Raw genomic sequence first — 22233 nt, forward strand, 5'->3', positions numbered from 1 at the left:
GGGAGAGGCGCTGTGTGTTTAATCTAATTTGTGCTCTCAATTCCCAGCTAATGTATCTAGGGATCCTGATGTATGCATGTACAAGGAGACATCTATAATGCAGAGTCCAGCACTCCGCAGTTCTCTGAAGCACGGCTAAAAAACCAGTCTGGGTTCTTGCAGCTGCCCTACAACATGATAAATCTCTGTATACTCACAGATGTAGAAATATTCCCGGCCTGGTCTGAATTCAAATCCTAGGGAAAAGGGTGTGAAGAGCTGGAATTTTTCAGAGAACTTCAGTGGTCCATTTGGAGAGTGAGGCCGGTTACATTCCCATCTCTTGAACCCTTTGGAAGTATGGTCGCAGGCACTGTAGCCATCAAAGTTCACCATGTAGAGGACATAACGCTCAGTCTTATCTTCTGGGACTGAGTCCTCATAGTGGGGGCAGAACACATCCAGGTAGTCGTTGATACAGACGTCAATGTGGTAGTCACCCCTCTGAAATCTGTCGGAAGAAGAAAAAGATAGGATTATTCATAGAGGAAGGGCTTCCTGCTTGGAATCAGTGGTTGAACCCATTAATAACGCTCAGGCTAAAGATTTATTATAGTAAGTTTTTATTTGGTGCCATACGATTTGAGGCATGGTTTGAATTGTTGCTGTTCCAAATCTAAATAACAGCATGCCATTTTACAGAGGAATCCTATTACCATTGTTTCAAAGTACCCTACCAATGGAGAGCTTCACTTTCATTTTAAGTATTAAAGGTACTGATTTGCTGTTTTCCTTCCATTGTTAAAATCAGTTTTCATATTTCCAAAATAGTGTTTCATTTAATAAATGTTTTTGAATAAATGAGTAAGAAATTTAAAGAATAGGTGAATTGTTTTTGTTATAACTGAGCCCATTCTTAATTTCCTATGCAACTGTGGACAATTAGAGTGATAAAACTGAGAGAATTAGAATCATAAAATTTAAAAGTTGAAAAGAAAATTCCTAGAACAACACTTCCACTTTAGAGGAAAATAAAACCCGAAGGCATAATGATGAAGCAATGAGCCACTGAGCCAGACCTGGAACCAAGACTGAGGATCCTAGTTAGGTGTTTCCCTTAGTAAATCTGCTTTTGTCACAAACTCGTTTTAGCCAATCTCTGTTTTGATGCCCTCGCCCTTTCCCTATTAAATTGAAACCATCTAGGTCGAATGACTTTTCTGCCCATTTCTTTCACTTTCATAGGTTGTGTTCTAGGGCTGGACTGAGGAGTAGAGAAAGTAAGAAGTCAGATGAAAACAGCAAAACCACGGCCACTTCATCCTGAAAGAGTTAAAATGTGTGCACACAAACACACCACTGCCCACATCACAGTGTCTGCTTCAATTCTTATCTTAAAAAAGTTTTGCTTATTTGTTTTAACTAATGTGCCTTTCCCCATCAACTGAACAGTTTTTCCCAGGACCCAGTGGTGTGTGAAACAGGAATTGTCATGTACACAACTTTCTAAAATCAGAGTGGAAAAGCCTACAAAACCCCTTTGTTTTTAGCTGGTGAGGAAATTCTTCCCTGAACCCTTAGGAGGGTCATCACAAAACTATGTCACTGCTGAAATACAATGCCCATAAAGTCATAAAATCTTCAAGTCAGACAGTCTCAGGGAGAACACTTCCCAGTGACGGTGAGCTAGTCTATTCTATCTTTGGACATCTCTAAATGTTAGCAAGTTTCTTCTTATATTGAGCATAAATCCACTTCTGTGTAATTTCCATCCAGTGATCCTACTTCTGCTGCCTGAAATTACAAAGAGCAAATCTAACTCCTCTTCCACCAGGTAGTACATAAAACATTCGGAGATGTCAGCTGTATCTCTCTGTATCCTCCTTTCTCCAGACTTGAAAATCCTGATTCCTTTGGTTATTTCTGGTATAGTTTCCAGACTCCGCGTCATACTACTATTTTGACCCTCTTCACATCTTCTAGTTTCCCAGTGTTCTCCTTAAAATGCAGCACCCACATATAACAAGGACCTCTGACAGGTTGTTGTGAATACTACCTTTGCTCTGGATCCTAAATATTCATTGACAAAGTCGAGATTCCCTTCTGAAATACACCGTGGTAAAAGTGGAAGAGCTACTTATTTTGAGTGAGTAGAACTAGATCTGCTGCTGGTTGAGTAGGAGAGTCATAAGCCATCCTGAGCCTCAGTTTCCTCACATGTTAAGTAGAATAATAATGAGAATCTTCCTTGCTGACCTCACACAGCTGCTTCAAGCCTCAGATGAGGAAATGTATGAAAAGCACACGTGAATATAAAGCACTGTTACTATTAACAGGATATATTAAAATGGGTAAGTAACAAAGTATTACTTTTTAAACAATGGCAGTAAGAGCATACAACAGAAATAAAAATAATCCCCACGTTTCCCTTTTTAAAAATCCCAGAAGAAAGGAAATCATATAAAAATCCTAAATTCTGTCTGTCCTCAAATATCAAATGATCCCCAGAAACTCCACTTGCTCTGTGCTTTGGAAAAGCAGCATGTTGATTTATGCAAGAGAAATAAGGAAAGATGATCAGATCACTTCTCAGTTAGAGGATCTCAAAATACATAACCATTTTTAAAAACAAGAAAACCCTCAGAAGTATTTATTTCTTTATATCTACAGTGATGACGAAACCAGGTTTTCTTCTTCTTCATTACTGGCAGACAACGATTTGTCAAGATACAAGGAAAGCCTGTGTTGCTTTTAAAAGGTTTTTGCACATCAAGGTAACATCACTGCCAAAGTACAAAGAAAAGACACTGCAACGTTCAGATAAAAGGGTGCTGGGATGTGAATCATCAGCACTCAGAGTAGGCTGACAGTTCTGGCTGAGAGCCAGACAAGAACTGCAGCAGAAGGCAATGCCCAGATGCACTTTATATTATTATATTATTATTATAGATTTTAAAGACATTCAAGGGGGAAGCTTTTCCTTTCCCTAAGTGTCACTCATCTTAGCTTCTGCTGGCACTGGACACTGCTTAAAAGTGAAAATTAAGAAAACTGCCACTGTCTGGACCCATGCGGTTATTGCTTTATTCTACAAATTGTCATGGTTTTCTGGTGCCTCAAGTTTAGCTACCCTTTTTCTACACGTTTATCCCTGTTAATTCTGCTATAATTTTAATAAAGCAAAGCATGAGACTGAAGAGCCATTTTACATTGGGTTGAGCAGTTATCCTTTTCTGGTGACAATTTACTTTGTGTGGGGTGTTAGGTGAATCACTGTGGAGCCAATTTTAAACATGAGATTGTCCCAGCAATTAACGCTTATACCCTTCTATGCACACGACAAAGAAATGATTATGATTTACCATAGAATCAACTTATACTTCTGTTTCAGATATTCAATTTGCATAAATTATTTTACTAATGTAAATTTCAAAAAAAAATGGACAATGTGAACATAAAAACAGTGACCAATTGGAACTCATAAAAGGCATCTGTATAATGTAGCTAAGTACAATCCAAAGAAAGGTTGAGAGTTAGATAGACTAAGACTATCCCAAATTACGCTCTTTGACTACGGAGTCACACTGAATCATTCTTTTCTGGCCTTACTGCGAAGAAGCACATATGTATGGCTAATATTATTGAGTGGTTATTACGTTACATTCATTATCTCAATTTAATCTCCATCACAAGGCCACAGAATAGACACAATTAGTACACCCAGTCAGAGATGAGGAAACTGAGATTAAGAAGTCAATCAACGTGCCCGGTGTGACAGGAATAATAAAAGGTGGAGGCAGAATTCAAACCCAAGCAGTCTGACCTCAGAAATGAGATTTAATTGCTAAAGTCAAGTTCTTAGGTCCACTCTGTATTTCGCCAGAGGGATGCTTCTCATTCTTTTCTTTTCTTTCTTTCTTTCTTTCTTTTTTTTTTTTTTGCGGTACAGGGGCCTCTCACTGCTGTGGCCTCTCCCGTTGCGGAGCACAGGCTCCAGACGCGCAGGCTCAGCGGCCATGGCCCACGGGCCCAGCTGCTCTGCGGCATGTGGGATCTTCCCGGACCGGGGCACGAACCTGTGTCCCCTGCATCGGCAGGCGGACTCTCAACCACTGTGCCACCAGGGAAGCCCCTAATTCTCGATGGGGTTTCAGTTCTTTCCTACATTCACTGATGCAACAAATATTCGCCATGTCCAGGATCTGCTACTTTATGGCTTTACATCTGTTGTCACATGAAATCCTTATTGGGTAGTTATAATTAGTTTCATTATACCAATGAGAAAATGACATTCAGAGAAGTTGTTATCCACTTAGTTCGATTTTTTTCCACAGGAAATAAGCAGCAGAGGTAGGATTTCAACCCCAGTCTGATGGCTTCTGAAGCATATACACTTTCCTCCTAATCATAATGGCTCAAAGCTTGACTGACTGTAATTCCCCTCATCCTGTTTACACTGATCTTCTAGGAAAGTCTGCTGCAAGGGGTCCTGGCCCTTCTCTCTTCCTCACTAGGTTGATCCTAAACTCCTGCACTGAGAGCGGAAGGGTGCATCAACATCTGAATAAGCCTCAGATCACAGGGTTAGCTCCTGACTCATGCACATCATTCCAACCTTTCCCAGGATAAAGTGCTGTTAGGCTCCGTAGCCATTCACAAGAAGGGAACTTTTTTTTTTTTTTCCATCAGGAAACTTTTATGAGCTTTAGTTCGTATTAAATGAGCAAATTCACCTCTAGGAAGAATGATTCCACATGCCAATATTTACAAATTTCATGGGTAGCCCGCCCATGATTTACACATTTGTAAATTTCTGGGAAATTTTCTTATAAATGTCTCTTCTTTACTCCTAATCTTTAATTCCATCTATTGTATCTGTGGTTCTCTACCTCTCTGAAACCATTGCATATTATAAACTGTAGGAATTTCTGGCTGCATACCAACACGCCAACAATAATTACAATACAATCTCTACTAAATTATCACAGTGGTTTACGACATAAAAGCAGGCATGGTTGCCACACTTAGAAAAGTGACTGTGTTTGAGTAAAATGATTACCGCTCTGCCTGTGTTCTCACAATACAAGTCCCAAGTGCCAGGAAACATCTCATATGCATACAGTGATGGCCCTTGTCCTCCACTGGGTTGCATGGTTGCATGCCACATCATCAAAATGCGGCAGTAGGCTGGTTGAGAATGTCATATATATTGTGAAAGGGTCATTTTAATTAATTAAGAAGAATAAAATTCAGTACAGCAACTAATTCTTTGTAATCAATTCAACTACTAAAAATGAATTATGCACTTTATGATTGTTTTGATGACCCAGAGGCTGCCTGGAGGGTTGGATAGAAAATACAGTTTGGGGCTACTGATAGCAAAAAAAAACTAAAGGTGAGATTTGAGCTACAAAGTCTCTATGCAGACATGTGTTTTTGTCTTAGTTTGTCTTCAGTGTTTACCTGATGACATTCCACAGCTAAATACAGTTTTTATTATAAATTTAAACTACTATTAATATCTCTCTCTTTATATAACCTGTCTGGAGAAAGTGAATCATGGATTAAGTATTGGAATTCAAGTGAAATCAAGATGACAGAGGTGAAGTAAGAGTTGACAGGCTGTCTGGGACTTCCCTGGTGGCGCAGTGGTTAAGAATCCACCTGCCAACGCAGGGGACACGGGTTTGAGCCCTGGTTGGGGAAGATCCCACATGCCACAGAGCAACTAAGCCCGTGCACCACAACTACTGAGCCTGTGTGCCACAACTACTGAGCCCATGCGCCACAACTACTGAGCCTGTGTGCCACAACTACTGAGCCCACGCGCCACAACTACTGAGCCCGTGTGCCGCAACTACTGAGCCTGCGAGCCACAACTACTGAGGCCACATGCCGCAACCACTGAAGCCCGTGCACCTAGAGCCCATGCTCCACAAGAGAAGCCACTGCACTGAGAAGCCTGCGCACCGCAACAAAGGGTAGCACCCGCTCGCCGCAACTAGAGAAAGCCCGTGGGCAGCAACGAAGACCCAACGCAGCCAAAAATAAATAAATAAATTTATTTAAAAAAAAAGAGTTGACAGACTGTCTTTGCATTTAGTTATCAACAATGTGCCCCCAAGTTTCTACTGAGACAGGGACCAAAACATTGTTTCATGACCATAGTTAACCTGATCTGTAGGACTCTGCTCCTAACTAACTAATTTATTTTCAAACTTGGGTCACTCCACTGGGGACATCTAGTACTTGAACACTCCAGTCCTTGACCTCAAGTGGAAGTTCTCTACTCTGACCTCGGTTCCTCTTTGCTTTGGCAAGGAGACATCACCTAGCTTTCTTTCTCAATGGATAGTTTTTCACGTCATTGACCTTACTTCCTCCTCTATCACCATATGCTCTCGTGGTGTGGAGACTGACAGCTGGGAGGTCGAGTTCACAGGACACACAGGCAGTGCCCTGGGTTCAGGCTGCAGAGAAGCAGCACCATCATCATCATCCTTCTCTGAGTTCGTCTTTAGCCACTTTTCTCTGCAGTGTTCCTCCTCTCATTCCATTCCTCATTTGCTAAAGCCAAAATGCGTTTCATTTTAGTAGCTGGAAAAGGAAGGGTACGGTGCATATTTAAAACGTTCTAAATTGGCCTTCAGCATATGTTGCTGGCACAGCAGAGAGCCTGCTTCCAGGGAAATATGTACTGAGGTATTTTATCAAGCAGCTCCTGAGTGAAGTTTCTTTACTCCATAAATAGAGAAACAGCGTTACTGAAAGGAGACACTGCTTATCAGAGGTTAAGAAGCTGTGAGGCACTTTTATCCCCCTTTCATGTAATGTTTTAAAGGACTCAATGATGAAAATGCTATTTCCCATCAACTGGATAGTTGATTATTACATTTTAAATGTATTTTAATCTGTCAAGGAGGTGATTGTTTTAATATTCCTATTTGAACAGAACTACAACTGTCACGTCTTTAATTACAAGGCAACTTATTATATTACATTCTGAAATTGAAATGTAAAAGAAGGATATGATTTATGGTCAAAGATTAAGCAAATTTATCAGCTCAGGGTTCCTCCCAAATTTTAAACTAAATCTCAAGTGAATATGTCTTGACAGCACAGTCTTTCAATTCTATTATAGATTTAAAGGCTAATTTCAGAATAAGATGTCTTTTTAACCAGAAGAATTTCTCATTTGTCCTGAAGGGCCTAATGGGCCCAGCAACAGACACAGGATTTGTTTTATAAATACGTTTCGGGAGGTGATGGGCAGGATGGCAGTCTCTGTTGCGTTGCATAACACGTCTCTTCTTGTCTCCTTCTGTTATTCCTTTCAGCACAGATGCAAGCCTTATGGCTTTCGGATCCTAAATCTGAAGATGCTCTTTTTTTTTTTTTTTCCAGCAGAGGTTAAAGCGAGAAATACAAACAGCAAATCAGACTTGGGGTAGATAAATCATATTAGCATCAGTGGGGGATGAAGAAAGACTTGTTTTGCTGATTTTAAATGTTCCCTCTCTCTCACAGGCTGAAATATGCCAACCTTTCAAATATATTGGTCACTGACCTTTGTTTCCAGTTCTGAGACAGAGTCATAGACAGTTTCACTGTTACCAGGCCAGGTGTTAAGGCTGAATGAGGTATAGTACATGATGACCAAAACCCACCATTCCAGGCAGCCCAATCCAGCTCTTCCAGGCTCTAGAACATACCAAGAACAACTAAAATTCCCATAAAAGTGAAGATTTACAAGTGTAAAAAGAACCTACTCAAGGATGAATTTCAGAGATATTTCTTACACATTCTTTTGCAGTTGAAAGGCTGTAGGCTACAACACACACTTTCATTCAACGAAGCACATGATACTGAGAAAACATTTAGAACCTGGAGTTGATGCTCTGCTTATCCATTAAGGAAAATTAGAATAAAGTTCTTATACACGCAAGTTGGAAGAAAGGAAATAAATGTTGTAGTAATCACAAATTCTGCAGCATGAGAGCTTTGTCTTCAATTTAATAACTGTTGGTGATGAGAATAAGATGTAATTTACTTAGCCAGATATTTAGAATTTATTAGTGGTCTAGTATACTAACCTGTCCCTTTTTTTCTGTGTGTGTGTGTGTGTGCTTTAAAAGCAAGTGGTTTAAAAATTCCTCCATTAACATTAATTACTCATCTCAGGTAGATGGATAGAAATCTCAAATACCTTGTGTTATTGCTTTTCTAGTTCAAGTCACATCAGGCTGAATGACTTTTTAAAATTGATATCTCCCAGGAGGAGTACCTGTTTCAAATACAGGGTCCACAAAATGTTCTCTCCTCCAGTGTTTTAACTCATTTGGAGTTTGTTTTATTAGCCTGACTGAGGAGCTCCAAAGGAAACAAAGCATTAAATTGGCAGAGCCTAAACAAGACTTTCCTTCAGGAAGGGACCCGGAGCTTTGGGTGACAGTCTAATTGCTTCTAAGCCCCCAATGAGGCCTCGGGCTTGGGGTAAGAATGTGTCAACGTCAACAGGCTAAATCAGCCAAAGAATTAAGCAGGCAGAGTTCCACACACCCGACACATCGCAGACCACTGCAAATGGTTTTCGAAAAGGGATTAAAATAAAATAAAGAATTATTGTCTGGCAATCAGTGTATGGCCTCACAGAGGTCACTTCCACAAGGCAAAACAGGCTCCTTCTTGACTCCTGCTGGCCAGGAGCTTCCTGACGAAGCTGCCCTTCATGCCCTAAGTTATCCAGAGTTTTACATCATGTCAAGCATATGGAACAGAGCAGCTGAAACACACACACAGATCCAAAAGCAGATGCGGGAAATCACTGACCTGGTTATCCAGCCACTGTCCTAGGAGAACAGGATTCAACAAACTGATTCTGTTCTGAGGATGCAGGAGGTGGGGAGTCAGTCAAACAAATAAGCCACCTGCCAAACTGCTTACATACGTGTAGCCCTTTTGTATCCTACGAGGATGGAGTTACCCAGCAGAATTTCAGGTTATTCCTAGTTTCAAAATTAAGAACAATAACCAAAGAGAGGGCTTCCCTGGTGGCGCAGTGGTTGAGAGTCCGCCTGCTGACTCAGGGGACACGGGTTCGTGCCCCGGCCCGGGAGGATCCCACATGCCGCGGAGCGGCTGGGCCCGTGAGTCATGGCCGCTGAGCCTGCACGTCCGGAGCCTGTGCTCCGCAACGGGAGAGGCCACAACAGTCAGAGGCCCGCGTATCGCAAAATAAATAAATAAATAAATAAATAACCAAAGAGATATAGTAAATGTCCTTCCTATTAACCACATCAAATAATGATTTCATAGTTCTTACATACTGCTGTACAAGCAGTAAATTAAATATTTGTATTATGGCTTGATGATAACCTATTGGAATCATTACCATCTAAGTCTGAAATTTGGCCCCGACTTTTCAAAAAGCGGGTGGGTGTTCGAGATCTACGTGGCATGGAACTACTGTCTATTAGTTTATTGTTAAACAAACAAAAAACAAGCTGGAAGAAAGGAAACAAATGTTTTATGGCTTTCTTTTATGTTTGATCTTCATAGGACCAGGGTAAGCAAATATCTTGCAACGCTAGGGCACAATAATGGTAATAGTGTTTTATATAAAACTTTAGAATGCAAAGCAGAAACTGTTGCTGTTTCTATGCAAATTGGCACGGGAGAAGTAGTTATTTTTATTTGGTATGGTTAGGACCTTGTGAGCAGTTGGATACAAATCTGGAACCAGGCATGAGGCTAAGGTGAGAGAGAATTGATCTGGAGTCATTAGAAATTAGGTGGTGGGTAGAGCCATAGAAAATATTGAATTCATTCAAGGTAAATGCATAGATGTAGGAAAAAACTGGGACTGCACTGAGAGCAGATCACTGGAACTATGATTATTCTAGTATTTTTATGGAGACCTCCATTCTTTACACTGAGAGCTCCTTGAAGGTGGTGCTGGTATTTACTCATCTCTGCATCCCCAATGCTCAGCACAGTGCCTGCACGGAGTGGTGACTTGAGAGACCTCCCAGAAAGTAAATTGTAGCTGATGGATATTAGAAACAATGTTTGAAAACAGAAAACAACTTTGTAAAGTGCCCAATAATCTCCTTCTGTGTCCTGGGTCCCAGTATCAAATTTTGAGAACAGCTAAATAATATGACAAACAAAGGTCAAGATCAGGAAACAAAATAATGGCCGAGGGCAGATAAGAAAATGATAATCAGGCCTATTGTTCCAGCAATGCTAGAAAATCATGCCTAGCCAAGTAGACGACTTAAGCACCTAACGCAGAATGAAAGTTTCTCTCTTGTCATTAAGTCCTCTATTCAATTACCATTTATTGGGGTAATTAAACACTGGAAAGTGATGCCAGGCTAATTGTTAGATTATGATAATTACATGTCTTTGCTATGCTACAGCTGATCAAAATAAGATGTGGTCCCGTGCACTTAGCTGGAACTGCTCGGTAATCGTCAGACTTCCGGAGAGCGCTAGGCCATTTATTACCAATTCATTACAAATCAGGCGGAGAAGCTTATTATTTGTAATGCTTCTTTCTTCCCCCCACATACAGTCTCCTGGAACAAGACTCCCCAAAGGTTAAGCCCAAACTGCCGCGTCTCATTGGCCCATTTCCATCCCAATTACACAGCTGAATGGCATTAGGTGCCTCTATTTGAGAGGGTTCATCAGACTGCTTCACAAAATCCTGCAAGCGCCTATGACATTGGCAGGAACACCCAAGGCTCCCTTTCAGCCTCTGCCAACCACTGTTCTGCTCTGAGCTGTGTCCCAGCAACCGCAAGCCGGCAGTGCTGAGAATCTTCTGGTTCTGAGGCTCCCTTCTGCTCAGGTTAGGACTAGACCAGGCTGGGGTATGCCCAGGGTTTGCCCCAGTTCACGGGAGTCGTAGGGATACAGACTGTGCCTCTCCTGTCAGGATATCCGGCTTTTGTTGCTCAGGCCGGGATCACGAGAGGAAAACAACTTCCTCGTCACCTCAAAGCTACCAAATAGTAGCTCAAATCTTTGTAGAAAAAGACTAGAACCAATCCCTTGTCCTTGGACATTTCCGGGGGTTAGAAATCTCCCCTCCCATCCCTCTACTGTTGGAAGGTGGGAAGGAAAACAGGTATTTGAGAGTCTTCCTTTGGCTTTTTCCTGGGACTTCTCAACTCTCCCCTGCAACTGTCATCAGAGTGTGTTCATGTGGGCCATTGCCAGTGGAGGAAGCGCAGAGTGTCAGGTCAAAAGTTTACTAACTGCTACAAAGTTCATGTCATGTTATGGTTCTCTATTTTAGGGGTTTGTTTTCTTCTTTTATTTGGGCTGTATTATGGACTGAATTTGTCACCCCCAATTCATATGTTGAAGCCCCAATGTGATTGTGTTTGAAGACAGATATGGAGGAAATTAAGGTTAAATGAGATCATAAGGGTGGGGTCCCAACCCAACAGGATTGGTGTTCTTCAAGAAGAGACACCAGTGCCCCCTCTCCCCTTCTCCACTCTCCCTTCATGTGCCTCTGCAGGCCAGGAAGAGAGCTCTTACCAGAAACTGACACTGCTAGACCTTGGTCTGGGACATGTATCCTCCAGAATTGTGAGAAAATAGATTTCTGTTGTTTAAGCCAACAAGTCTATGGTATTTTGTCACTACAGCCTAAGCGGACTAATACAGGCAGTTTAAAAGTTAATTAATGGGGCGTCCCTGGTGGCACAGTGATTAGGAATCTGCCTGCCAATGCAGGGGACACAGGTTTGAACCCTGGTCCGGGAAGATCCCACAACTAAGCCCATGCGCCACAACTACTGTGCCTGCACTGTAGAGCCTGTGAGCCACAACTACTGTGCCCGTGTGCCACAACTACTGAGCCTGCACTCTAGAGCCCGCAAGCCACAACAACTGAAGCTTACGCACCTAGAGCCCATGCTCCACAGAAGAAGCCACTGCAATGAGTAGCCCGCGCACCGCAAGGAAGAGGGGCCCCCGCTCGCCGCAACTAGAGAAAGCCCGCACGCAGCAACGAAGCTCCAACACAGCCAAAAATAAATTAATTAATTAAATAAATTTATTTTTTTAAAAAGTTAATTAACGGTAGATTTGGGGGTGGGTGCTATTGAATTACATCACTGCCAGGGACTTCAGAGACATAAAGAATTATCGAACAACAATAAGGGAACAATGGCCAGGAAGGAAGGGAGTAAAGGAGGCAAGAGAGCGGAGTTAAGCTACTGCGGGCACCCCACAATACCCTGGAGCAGGGGGGGACACTCAATATCCACCTGCTGTTCTAAGCAAGCGGCTGGTCTGAGGGGAGAAGGCACATTATATTCCTACGTAAGGAATAGTTTCACCCCTGAAATTAACTCATAGCACCACGAAAATGACTGTATTCTCACCCAGCAACTGTTATCTCACTGTTTCAGCAAGGCTTTCGCCCAAAGATAGAATGAAGGCTGTTACAGAAAAGTCACATACTCCATTTTACCCTTCCTCGACCCTGGAAATTAAAACAGAATATGCCACTGCCTTTCAAAAATCATATTAAGTGCATTCTTGGGACAAAACAGACCGTGAGGTACCTTTGTTAACACCGAAATACATAAAACTGTCATTTTATGCACACATTTACTGGTGGCCTGTGGCTCAAGACCAGGGAGCTGGGAACAAAGGTACTTTGGTTCATCACATAAAAATGGTTTTGCACTACTTAGTATTATCATTTCCTCCCAACACTCATTAAAAGGATATTCATTCATACAGCTGGATCCTCTATTTACTTTTATAGCCTGGACCACAGGAAGATATATGCAAGAATAATGTAATCATAAAAAATTAGAAACTAATCGCTCTATCCCAAGGAAACATAAGGGGGAGAAAGAAGTCAACAATTCACCATTTATTTCTCAGAAATAAATCTAAGCACTTTAGGGGATTCTCAAGTGCTATAATATCTCCACCTACTTAAATGCTTGTCTATCTCAATGACAGAAAGGAGAGTTGTTTTTCCCCTCCCCCTTCCATTTTAACAAACTCTACTTTCCAAGTGTCTACCCTGGAAAAGAACTGTAGTTCAAAGCAAACGCACATGACCCTCCTCTTGAACTTTCAGAATTTTTGGTCCTGCTACAAGCTCTGAATGAGCCACTTGTAGAGATTGTGAGATTTCAGAGGGATGGTTAATGCCAAGACACAAAGAGGATGAAATAAGAGCGTGATAACAGGCCTGCCATGCTGGGTGGCAACTCAGCACCGTGAGCCTTGAGAGGACAGCGTCACAACTGGCTTTCTCCAGCACTCAGTAGTACAATCCCAGATCCCAAAGTTCCGTCCACGTGCACATTAACGTTTCACTGCTGTTCAAGAGAGGGGGAATGTGAGCTACTACTGAGTTATCCACTCAGTGCTGATAAGCTGGGTCAAAAAACAACAAAGGCATGAACGAAACCTACAGGAGCTATTAAATGAGCCTGGAACTTAGCACAATCTGCATCCAGTGTAGAGACAAATGGGACTATATCGCACTGATCAATTTATTTACAAAATAGGGCAATTTCATCTACTGATGTTTTAATTCAACATCTGGGTACCTACTCTGTGTGTGCCAATTATTTAATTAAAATCATAAGCCATTTGGTATTCTAAAAGGAATGTAGATTTTTTTTCCATTCTAAATACAAACTATACCTAAATAAATTACAAATATAAAATATACTTTTCACCCTATCTCTGGGAAGTAAAAGGGTAACCAAACAGGATATTCCCTTTAGTACACTCTCAGATTCTGTCTCAGGCACCCTGTAGCTGAGAAAAGATTCACAGCAGCCAAAATCTACCCAAGGATGTTTTCATGAATCCAGCCATTAACTGAAAAGCCTGAGTCTTGGTCACTGAAAGTGCTGGTGACTTTGGTTTTATGAACGTGACTAGAGAAAGTAACATATGTCATGCGCTGGCCAAGTGGGCAGCCTAGAAGCACAGTCTACAAGGCTGGTAGAGAGTATACCCACTATTGGTGCCAGGGGTGGGGGGGGCGCCTCGCCCTACGGCGGGCACTGCACGCGGGGCTGGAGGAAAGGAGACAGCGTCCGGCTGCAGAGACACCTCTCCTGCTCTGCTCCTACCGACAGCCAAGTGAGGTCTAGCTGTGTTTGCCACAGGCCTGGCACATGGTCTGACGCTTACACGCACCTCAACAGGGTTGTGAATCCTAAGAAGTTACAAGCCATTCTAACCCACTGGAGGACATGAACTGAACAGTAGGAACTCTGGAAAGTGTTTTTGACTTTTGTTTTAGTTTAAATACGAGTTTCTGGCATGAAGCCAAAGGAACTTACTTATTATGCCCAGCAGCACTTCCCGGCAGAGTATTAAATTTAGTTTTATTTATTTTTAAAATCAGGGTGGTGGCTTCAAGATATAATTAATATCTCTAAAGACGTCAGAGATGCGTGGAAGTCTATGGGAACACGAAATACTGCTATTCTCTGTTAGACAATTAGGATATGTAAAAATTCGTATCACGTGAGGAAACTGTGTTGGTTCTAATGACTAGGAAAATTTACAGGGCAACTCAAAATTAGACATATCACTCCTGTTTCTCTTAATGGTAAAACGCAACCCAGCATCCTCAAGCACTCACTGAATTAAAAATGGAACTCTCAGCATTACAGTTGCAGCTAAGTATTTATGTATGCCATTGAATCTACGCACGTCCCTCATATACAACTTTCTGTAGTTGGTTTGACTCAAGAACAACCACAACCAAGTTACTAGAGTCTAGAGCGATAAAATCCTAAGTCACCACTCCTTAAAAACACCAAGTTGCCTGCCTTTGTAGTCCTAGACACTACTCACGTTTGCTAGTCTTAACCTGCAGTAATTATAAATTCTTCAGCGCACAAACCATGCGTGACATAGGCTTGTAAAGAGACAGCCTCTGGTCTTCCCTTGGGACCCGATATCTGATAATAATTTCACAAGAACCCTACTTCTGCATCAAGACTAGAGAGACACACACTAGTGGAAGGAACTTCGAGCACCATCTCATCCAGCTGTTTCCTTTCAGGACTATTAATTATCTAGTCTCTTAAAAAAAAAATCTCCAGGGAGAATTGGAGTAATAAATAGCTCTTCCCAGGACCTGTGGATGTCATTCAAAATCCAATGCATAAAGAAATTCTCTATTCAGGGGCAACCAGCTTTTCAGTGTTGTTCAGAGCATATCCCTCACTCCCGCCCGATGAGAAGATTTGAGAGAAAAATAGAGGAAATTTAGCTCATGTTTTCCTAGGAAAGTCGAGCTGATTGTATTATCGACTGTCTACTGCATTAGCAATTTCCAACTGAATTACTAACTGTTTCCCTGCATTATACTGCTATTGTTCAATACCATTTTCATTGCCCTAATGAAACAAAGCTATATAATATAACCATAAAGTACTGATTACAGTTAACAACAATGATGGAAGAGAGCTAAGGAGAGACCTATTTTTTTAAATATGCAAAGAAAAAGATACGAAATGCTGATACTCAGCAGACTTTTTTTTTTTTTTTAACTCTTTTTGGCTTTCTGGATTGAGATCAAAACAACACCAACAAGTTAATTCTTTCTCTTCCAACAATACAAATGGTATTTCCACTACGATAGAATTTCTAGAAGGTTTCCCAAAGAGCAAAAGTTCTCCAGGTGCTGTAAAAAATAATAATAACAATGATAACAACGTGGATTTCACACATACTTTGTCTTAAAAAGTGCCTACTTCAAACCAGAGGACTCCCTAATATCATGAAAGAGGATATCCAAATTTTCCCCAGGGTGCAGGTTTCTCACCGTCTATAATTGAGCTCCTTTACAGAAGTACCCTCATGAAAGCACCAGGGTATTTTCTATTGGTCCATGTTAAATCAACCAGCAACACAAATGATCAGGTTGCTGGGCGGGACTGAAGGCTGCCCCAGTGAGACAGCAGGTCCATGGCTGAGATTTCTGCCTTTTAGCAAAGGCCCTGAAGGTTACTTGGCAGCCTTTTATACTCCCAGGTCCTTTCCCTGGGAAAGGAAGCAGTAGATAGATAGAAGCAGTAAACAAAGAGGTGCAGGGCGCAGGAAGAAGTGGTAGAGAAAATTCTTCGGCATCGCTAATTATATTAAGACTAGAAGCTGTAGCATCAGACACTTGCTACCCTCTGACACTCGTGCCAGAGCTACCATATCCCCCCCAAAAGCAGAAGACAACTGGTATAATGGGGAACAGAGCACGTTGCTGTCATTCCCTAAGAACTCCTTGAGTCGAGCCAGTGACAGATAATGAAATTACTGTATGATGCTCTAGTGGCAGATGATCCGTGACTGCCCAGGTCCTAGACACCCAGACATTCTTCATGTGACAAATCCTTCCTGCCATTTCCTGAGTGGACATGGTGTAAACATAGAGTTCACTGAAAAGGCCTGAATGTCAGGATCAGAGACTAGTTCCTCCAAGATAAACTCTGGTCTTGGAACAAACCTTCCTCTGGAGATCTTTCTGAGTGTTTATATTTCTATGAGCAACACTCGGTAGTGTCATCCATGTGGACACAACATTCTGAGTTCTACGTACTGTATTTGAAACACTGATCTGATTTCAACGGTTCAGAACAGTCACCTCAATGCTCACTTTACTCGCATTTTCTAGTTTTTGCACCCCTGAAAAAAAGATTTTTAAAAAATCACGATGGTATCTGTTAGACCTCTTTCAATAACGTGTATCACTTGAAAGATGAAAGGGAAAGTGCATTTATCTGTTCCTATTAGAGCGCTAATTTATGCAAGTTCATTTGCCTTTTGCATCTATTGATTGTATTGTTGTTTCATCCCCTGCACTCCATTAGAATCCTCGCTGACCTCACAATAATGCCAAGCCCGACAAAATGTGTACTACAGATTTTTATATGCTCTTGCATCTACAGCCTATTTAAAAGTTGGCATAAGCAAGATGATGGTGTAAACAGAAATTATGGGCAACATGAAAAAGTATTTCACTTCATCACATCAGAAAGAAAAACTTAGAGAAGACTTAATGGTTGAACTTCTCTCTTCAATTTTAAATAGTCATGTCTGAACATTTGAAAAGACTCCTGTGCTTTAGGCATGCTGAAATTAAAATAGAAGTGCAATTTGGGATAACAGATTATAAAACCAGTAAGCACAGCTGCCGTACGCAGGGCAGGAATGGCTCTTCATTTCCAAATCCATTTTTGTAAGACAGTCAAATGTGGAAGTAAAATAACCTTTGCTGTGAAAACGAGAAAAAGGGCTAGACCCCAGGAGAACAATTTTCAGACATGGTCTGCTATTTATTTGCCCCCAGTCTCAAATAATGCTTTTGTTTAGTGCTTCACTCTGAAGAAAAAAAAAAATGTATATATCATCACATATTTTTCAGTATTTATTAGTCTAAATGCTTTCTGTTTATAAGCCCAAGTAAACAAATTTAATCTTAGTCTTGGGACTAAAATAACTTATTAGTCTTGGGACCGATAAGATAACTTATTTAAGTATGAAGTGATCCAAAACTGTCAATCATAGGACAAAAGAATACAAAAGTTGCCATTCTGAGATACAATTTTTAAACCCCAAAGAGTACTTTAATCCACTTTGTACAGAGAACATACCTGCTTTTTTGAAAGGTTTATAACTATTTCTTCTTGTTTCCACCTCACTAATTTACCTATGTTCAAAAAGGCATGGGGGAAATATAAAAGCCCGGCGAGAATCTGTTCTCATCTTCCTGCGGGATGATTACTGGCAGCACGGATTTGACGATGGAGAAAATCACAAGTTGTTGAGCCTGTGAACAGGGAGACTCCTCAGCTTATTGAGCATTCTACAATTGCTCAGGCAGGGATGTCAACAGGGGCAAAGGGACACCTGGCAAGTGTGGAGTTCAACCACCCGGACCTCTCTAAGGATGGCTGCAAATCGTACAAGATGTCCAGAAACACTAATAGGCGTCCGCTGAACCACTTGGGAGGCGTCACTAATAAAAAGTGAAAATCAGAGTGGAAAGAAAATTTCATTTCCAATCCTCCTCGTGGCACCTGGCTTTTTCAGCACATATGGTTTGTAAAGTTTGCTAATGTCTGGTGGTTATCAAGGAAATCAGAGTTGATTAAAGATATCTCAACTTTATCTTCATTTCCCAGACTTTGCAGACATCCACCTGATGACTGAGACGGGACTACTATCTGATCGTTTGTGGCAGGCAGCACAGGAGAGAGGTCACGAGAAAGGGATAGAGAGCCATCTGCCAAGCTTCAAATCTGGCCTCTGCTACTACTGACTCTGGAACTTTGGCAAGTTATTTTACCTCTCCATACCTCAGTTTCCTCATCTGTAACACTGGAATAAGAATAACACTGCACTCCTAGATCACCAGTTAGGATCAAATGAATAAATTAAATGAGTAAATCAGGACTGACTGTAAAGTGCTTAAATAGTGCTTGACAAATAGTACAGGTAAGAGGAACATGTACAATTTACATTATTTACATAACTAAAAAGGTATTTTTTTGAGTGCTAAAGACAAAGAATTTTAGTACTTTGAAAAATACCTTGAGAATCTCAAAGATCTTTAGAAATAAAAATGTTGATAGCCATTGCAACATCTCTTGAATAGGCAGAGTATAATTATAATAGATTTTTGTTTATGAAATAAGGAAAAGAAGTTTATAGAATAGGGGAGGACAAGTGCTGATTCTGCGGAGGAACTGGGCATACACAAGGCAACTCAGCCTTGTGGAAGTGTGTTGGATATAAAAATACATGGAGGAAGCATGGGCAGTTGCCCGTGTGGTGTGATTTCTGGGACACAAAAGCCATCTTTAAACAAAAATAACTTCCCAAGAGGGAATTTCAGTTCTTAACTGTGTAAAGTGTTATTTTGCCTGGGAGGGAAATTATACTTGCCAGCCAGTGCATTAACATATTTTCATTTCTCTGACTCATTAATACCTGTCACCTAGCAGAGTTAAGGCCCCTGAAAGACTATGGGATACAGTAGGTAAATTCTGATGAGAAAAAGTAAGTGGTCTACAGGGTTGGGAGAACAAGCCTCAGGAAAGGGGCACTGGACAGAGGTGTAGGGCAAGGTACTAGAGAAACACTTGACACTTCCCAATTCTGCTGAGGTCCGCTCTACAGACTAAGTGTCATCACATTTCATTAGAATAAATGGCATTCTCTTCAAGAAGGCCGATTTTAACTTAAAATTTAAAATTATACTTCCCTTGAACAATATGATACTAGACTGACCTTCTATCCTTTCTTAATTTGATTGACTTTTCACATATTTATGTCCTATCTCTCTTTGTTCATTCATTCATTCATTCAACACGAGTATATTGATTGCCTCCAGTGGCTCAGGCATTGTTCTTGTGGACAAACAAAAATGAACCAAGACAGAGTCCTACCCTAAAGAAACCGACAATCTAGTAGGGGAGACAGTAAATAAATCACTGCAATAAAATGTGATACATGTCATAAGAGAAATTTGTACCAAATACTGTGGAAAATAGGAAACAGCAAGAGACCTTGAAAGAGTTCTGGAAGACCTCACAAAGGAGCCAGGTCTTGGAAGATGGACTGAATCATTCCAAGAGAAGGAGCAGGAGTGGGCTTTCTAGACACGGGTGACAGGTACAAACCCTGAGACGTGAAAGCAAGGAGTTTGTTGAGAGGGCAAATGAGGCTACAGAGGGAGGTGAAAACCTTATTTTGAAAAAGGAGTTGATGAAGGTGATGAAGATTTTTAAGAAGGCTCAGAACATGATTGGGTATGTATTTTAAAGTGATCATTAGCCCTGGACAAGACAGACTGGGTGGGGAGAAAGCCTGGGGCAGGATGATCACAGGAGTCTACTGCAATCGACCAGGCAAACAAGTATACACAGACATTACAGTCTTCAGCTGATGATTCCTTACTATCATCACATATTTTTCAGTATTTATTAGTCTAAATGCTTTCTGTTTATAAGCCCAAGTAAACAAATTTAATCTTAGTCTTGGGACTAAAATAACTTATTAGTCTTGGGACTAATAAAATAACTTATTTAAGTATGAAGTGATCCAAAGCTGTCAATCATAGGACAAAAGAATACAAAATTTGCCATTTTGAGATACAATTTTTAAACCCCAAAGAGTACTTTAATCCACTTTTTACAGAGAACATACCTGCTTTTTTGAAAGGTTTATAACTATTTCTTCTTGTTTCCACCTCACTAATTTACCTATTGTCTCACAATAGGTAAATTGTCTCACATCTGACAATAAACTATTTCCTTGTTCATCCATTCAACCATTATTTGTAGAGGCCCTACTTTGTGCAAGATACTTTGTGTTGTAGAAGCTACAACATGAGTCAGACACAAACTCTTCATCTCAGCTTCTTAGGATTGTCTAGACGTGAAGATTTTGAAGTAGGGCATTTGTGGAATTAAACAAAAGGACATGAACTAGAGAAATTTCATAGATGCAGAAACATCAGAAGAAGATTAAAAGTAATCCTTAACATCTGATCATATTTTGCAGTGCTTAAGTATCACCACATGTATTAAAAGTTAATCTGCAGTGGCCAAAAGAACAATGATAGTGGCATTAAAAGACGTAGGCTTAAGTACTGTCTCTGTCTTAAATATGGTGTGAATTGGGCAAGTCATTTAATCTCTCTGTAGCTCGCATTTTGAATAAATAAACAAAAAACTCGGTGTCCTAAAGGTTCTACAGTGCTGTTTAGGTTTGGCATAGAGATAATGCAGAATCATCTGACTGAATCATCTCAGAAACTAAATAAGACACAATAGAACACTAAGATTTTGCCAAATTCCATTCCTGGATTTCCATTCATTACATCCATTTCAGTGGAGTGAGGAGCAGCTATAACCAAACTCTCAAGTTGGTATCATGTCCAGTGCCTGGGGGCATAGGGGGTCACGATGAATAGGTGTCTAGTGTCTGGTACGTAAGGTTAGAAGGGCAAAAACATGGCTAAAATCATGAAGAGGATTCCACCCTTTCCCATGGTAAGCGGCAAAAACTAGGGGCCATTTACGCGGTGACAACTGATAGGAATGTCACCACTGATGAAAAGCTGTAGTTACAGGTTATCACATCATCATATTCCCCCCACACTTGCTCTCAACCCTACCGAGGGCTGAAGCAGCACAACAGGAAATGGCGAGCATAATGATGAGAAGAATCGGTGAGGTCATCATTTAGAAGTTTCCCCCCAAGTATCTTTTGAACTGTTTCATGGGGTCTCTTAACAGCTAAAGTCCTTGAGGAGCTCTCCTGGTTCCAACGTCCACATCCCAATTTCAGGGATATAAATACATAATGTGTACTTAATCAAAATTGTTTTACACCTGTTCCCTCCTACTAAAAACGATGGGAAAAAAAACCCACATCTGTATTACCCTCTCTGGACAGATAAAACTTCTTCTCTTCCAAAGTCTTTTGGAAGGTAATTAGGGACCTTAAGTGTGGAGGTAATTTAAGATTTTTGTCTGTCTCCAAAACTGTTAACAATATCTTAAGCAGATGGAGGTCATTTCTTTTATTTCTCTAACTTTCCCTTTTGGCTCTCTGACAAAGGATATGCTGACATAAATGTTTTGTTGTTATGCATGGTAGATAGACCTGCAGGTCCCAAAGGTGAGGCAAATCATGTCCTTTCAAACGATCTGTTATTTTTGGCAATAAATTTGGGTTAACTATAACACAGAGCCTTGAAATAATTTTATACGCCTCAACTTTAGCATTAATAGGAAGGAGGGGGGTTATGAGAGAGGGAATGGGATGTGCCAAACAAAAATGTGTTTGGGTCATTTTGATTCATTGAAACAGAATGGCTTTTTGAACACCCCGTGACTCGGGATGTTTACGTTTAGGATTCCAGAGACCAAGTTCTTGGCTTCTCTGGTTGACAGCAAAAACTTCACTTCCTGGAAAACTGGTGCTATCAGCCTAATTGTGGCTTGCTTTAAATTAAGTTACAGGCCTTGAAGTGTTGAAATGCCTTCTGCCATTTTCTCCTCTGAACTAGTTTTGCTGACTAAGTATTTTCTCCTCTTGATGTCTTTAAGCGTGTTCAAAGCTATAATTCATACATAACATTCATAAGAGCCTACTGCCTGAAAGTACTGCTCAGTAACTCAAATGTTCTTTTTTCCCTACTTTTGCCCCTTAAATTTTGCTTAGAATTGATAAACG

At 40.8% G+C, this 22233-nt stretch overlaps 1 protein-coding gene across 2 annotated transcripts in view; it reads right to left on the reverse strand.

Moving 5' to 3' along the window:
• The window catches only part of EFNA5 (ephrin A5), a 280955-nt gene that overhangs the window by 48665 nt on the left and 210057 nt on the right, over nucleotides 1-22233 (reverse strand). For both annotated transcript variants that reach the window (XM_060143366.1, XM_060143365.1), the window contains exon 2: nucleotides 198-490. In XM_060143366.1, the coding sequence (XP_059999349.1) occupies nucleotides 198-490 (293 nt within the window). The remainder of the gene's footprint in view (nucleotides 1-197; nucleotides 491-22233) is intronic.

The sequence above is a fragment of the Lagenorhynchus albirostris genome, chromosome 3, assembly GCF_949774975.1.
Source record: "Lagenorhynchus albirostris chromosome 3, mLagAlb1.1, whole genome shotgun sequence".
Taxonomy (NCBI): Eukaryota; Metazoa; Chordata; class Mammalia; order Artiodactyla; family Delphinidae; genus Lagenorhynchus; species Lagenorhynchus albirostris.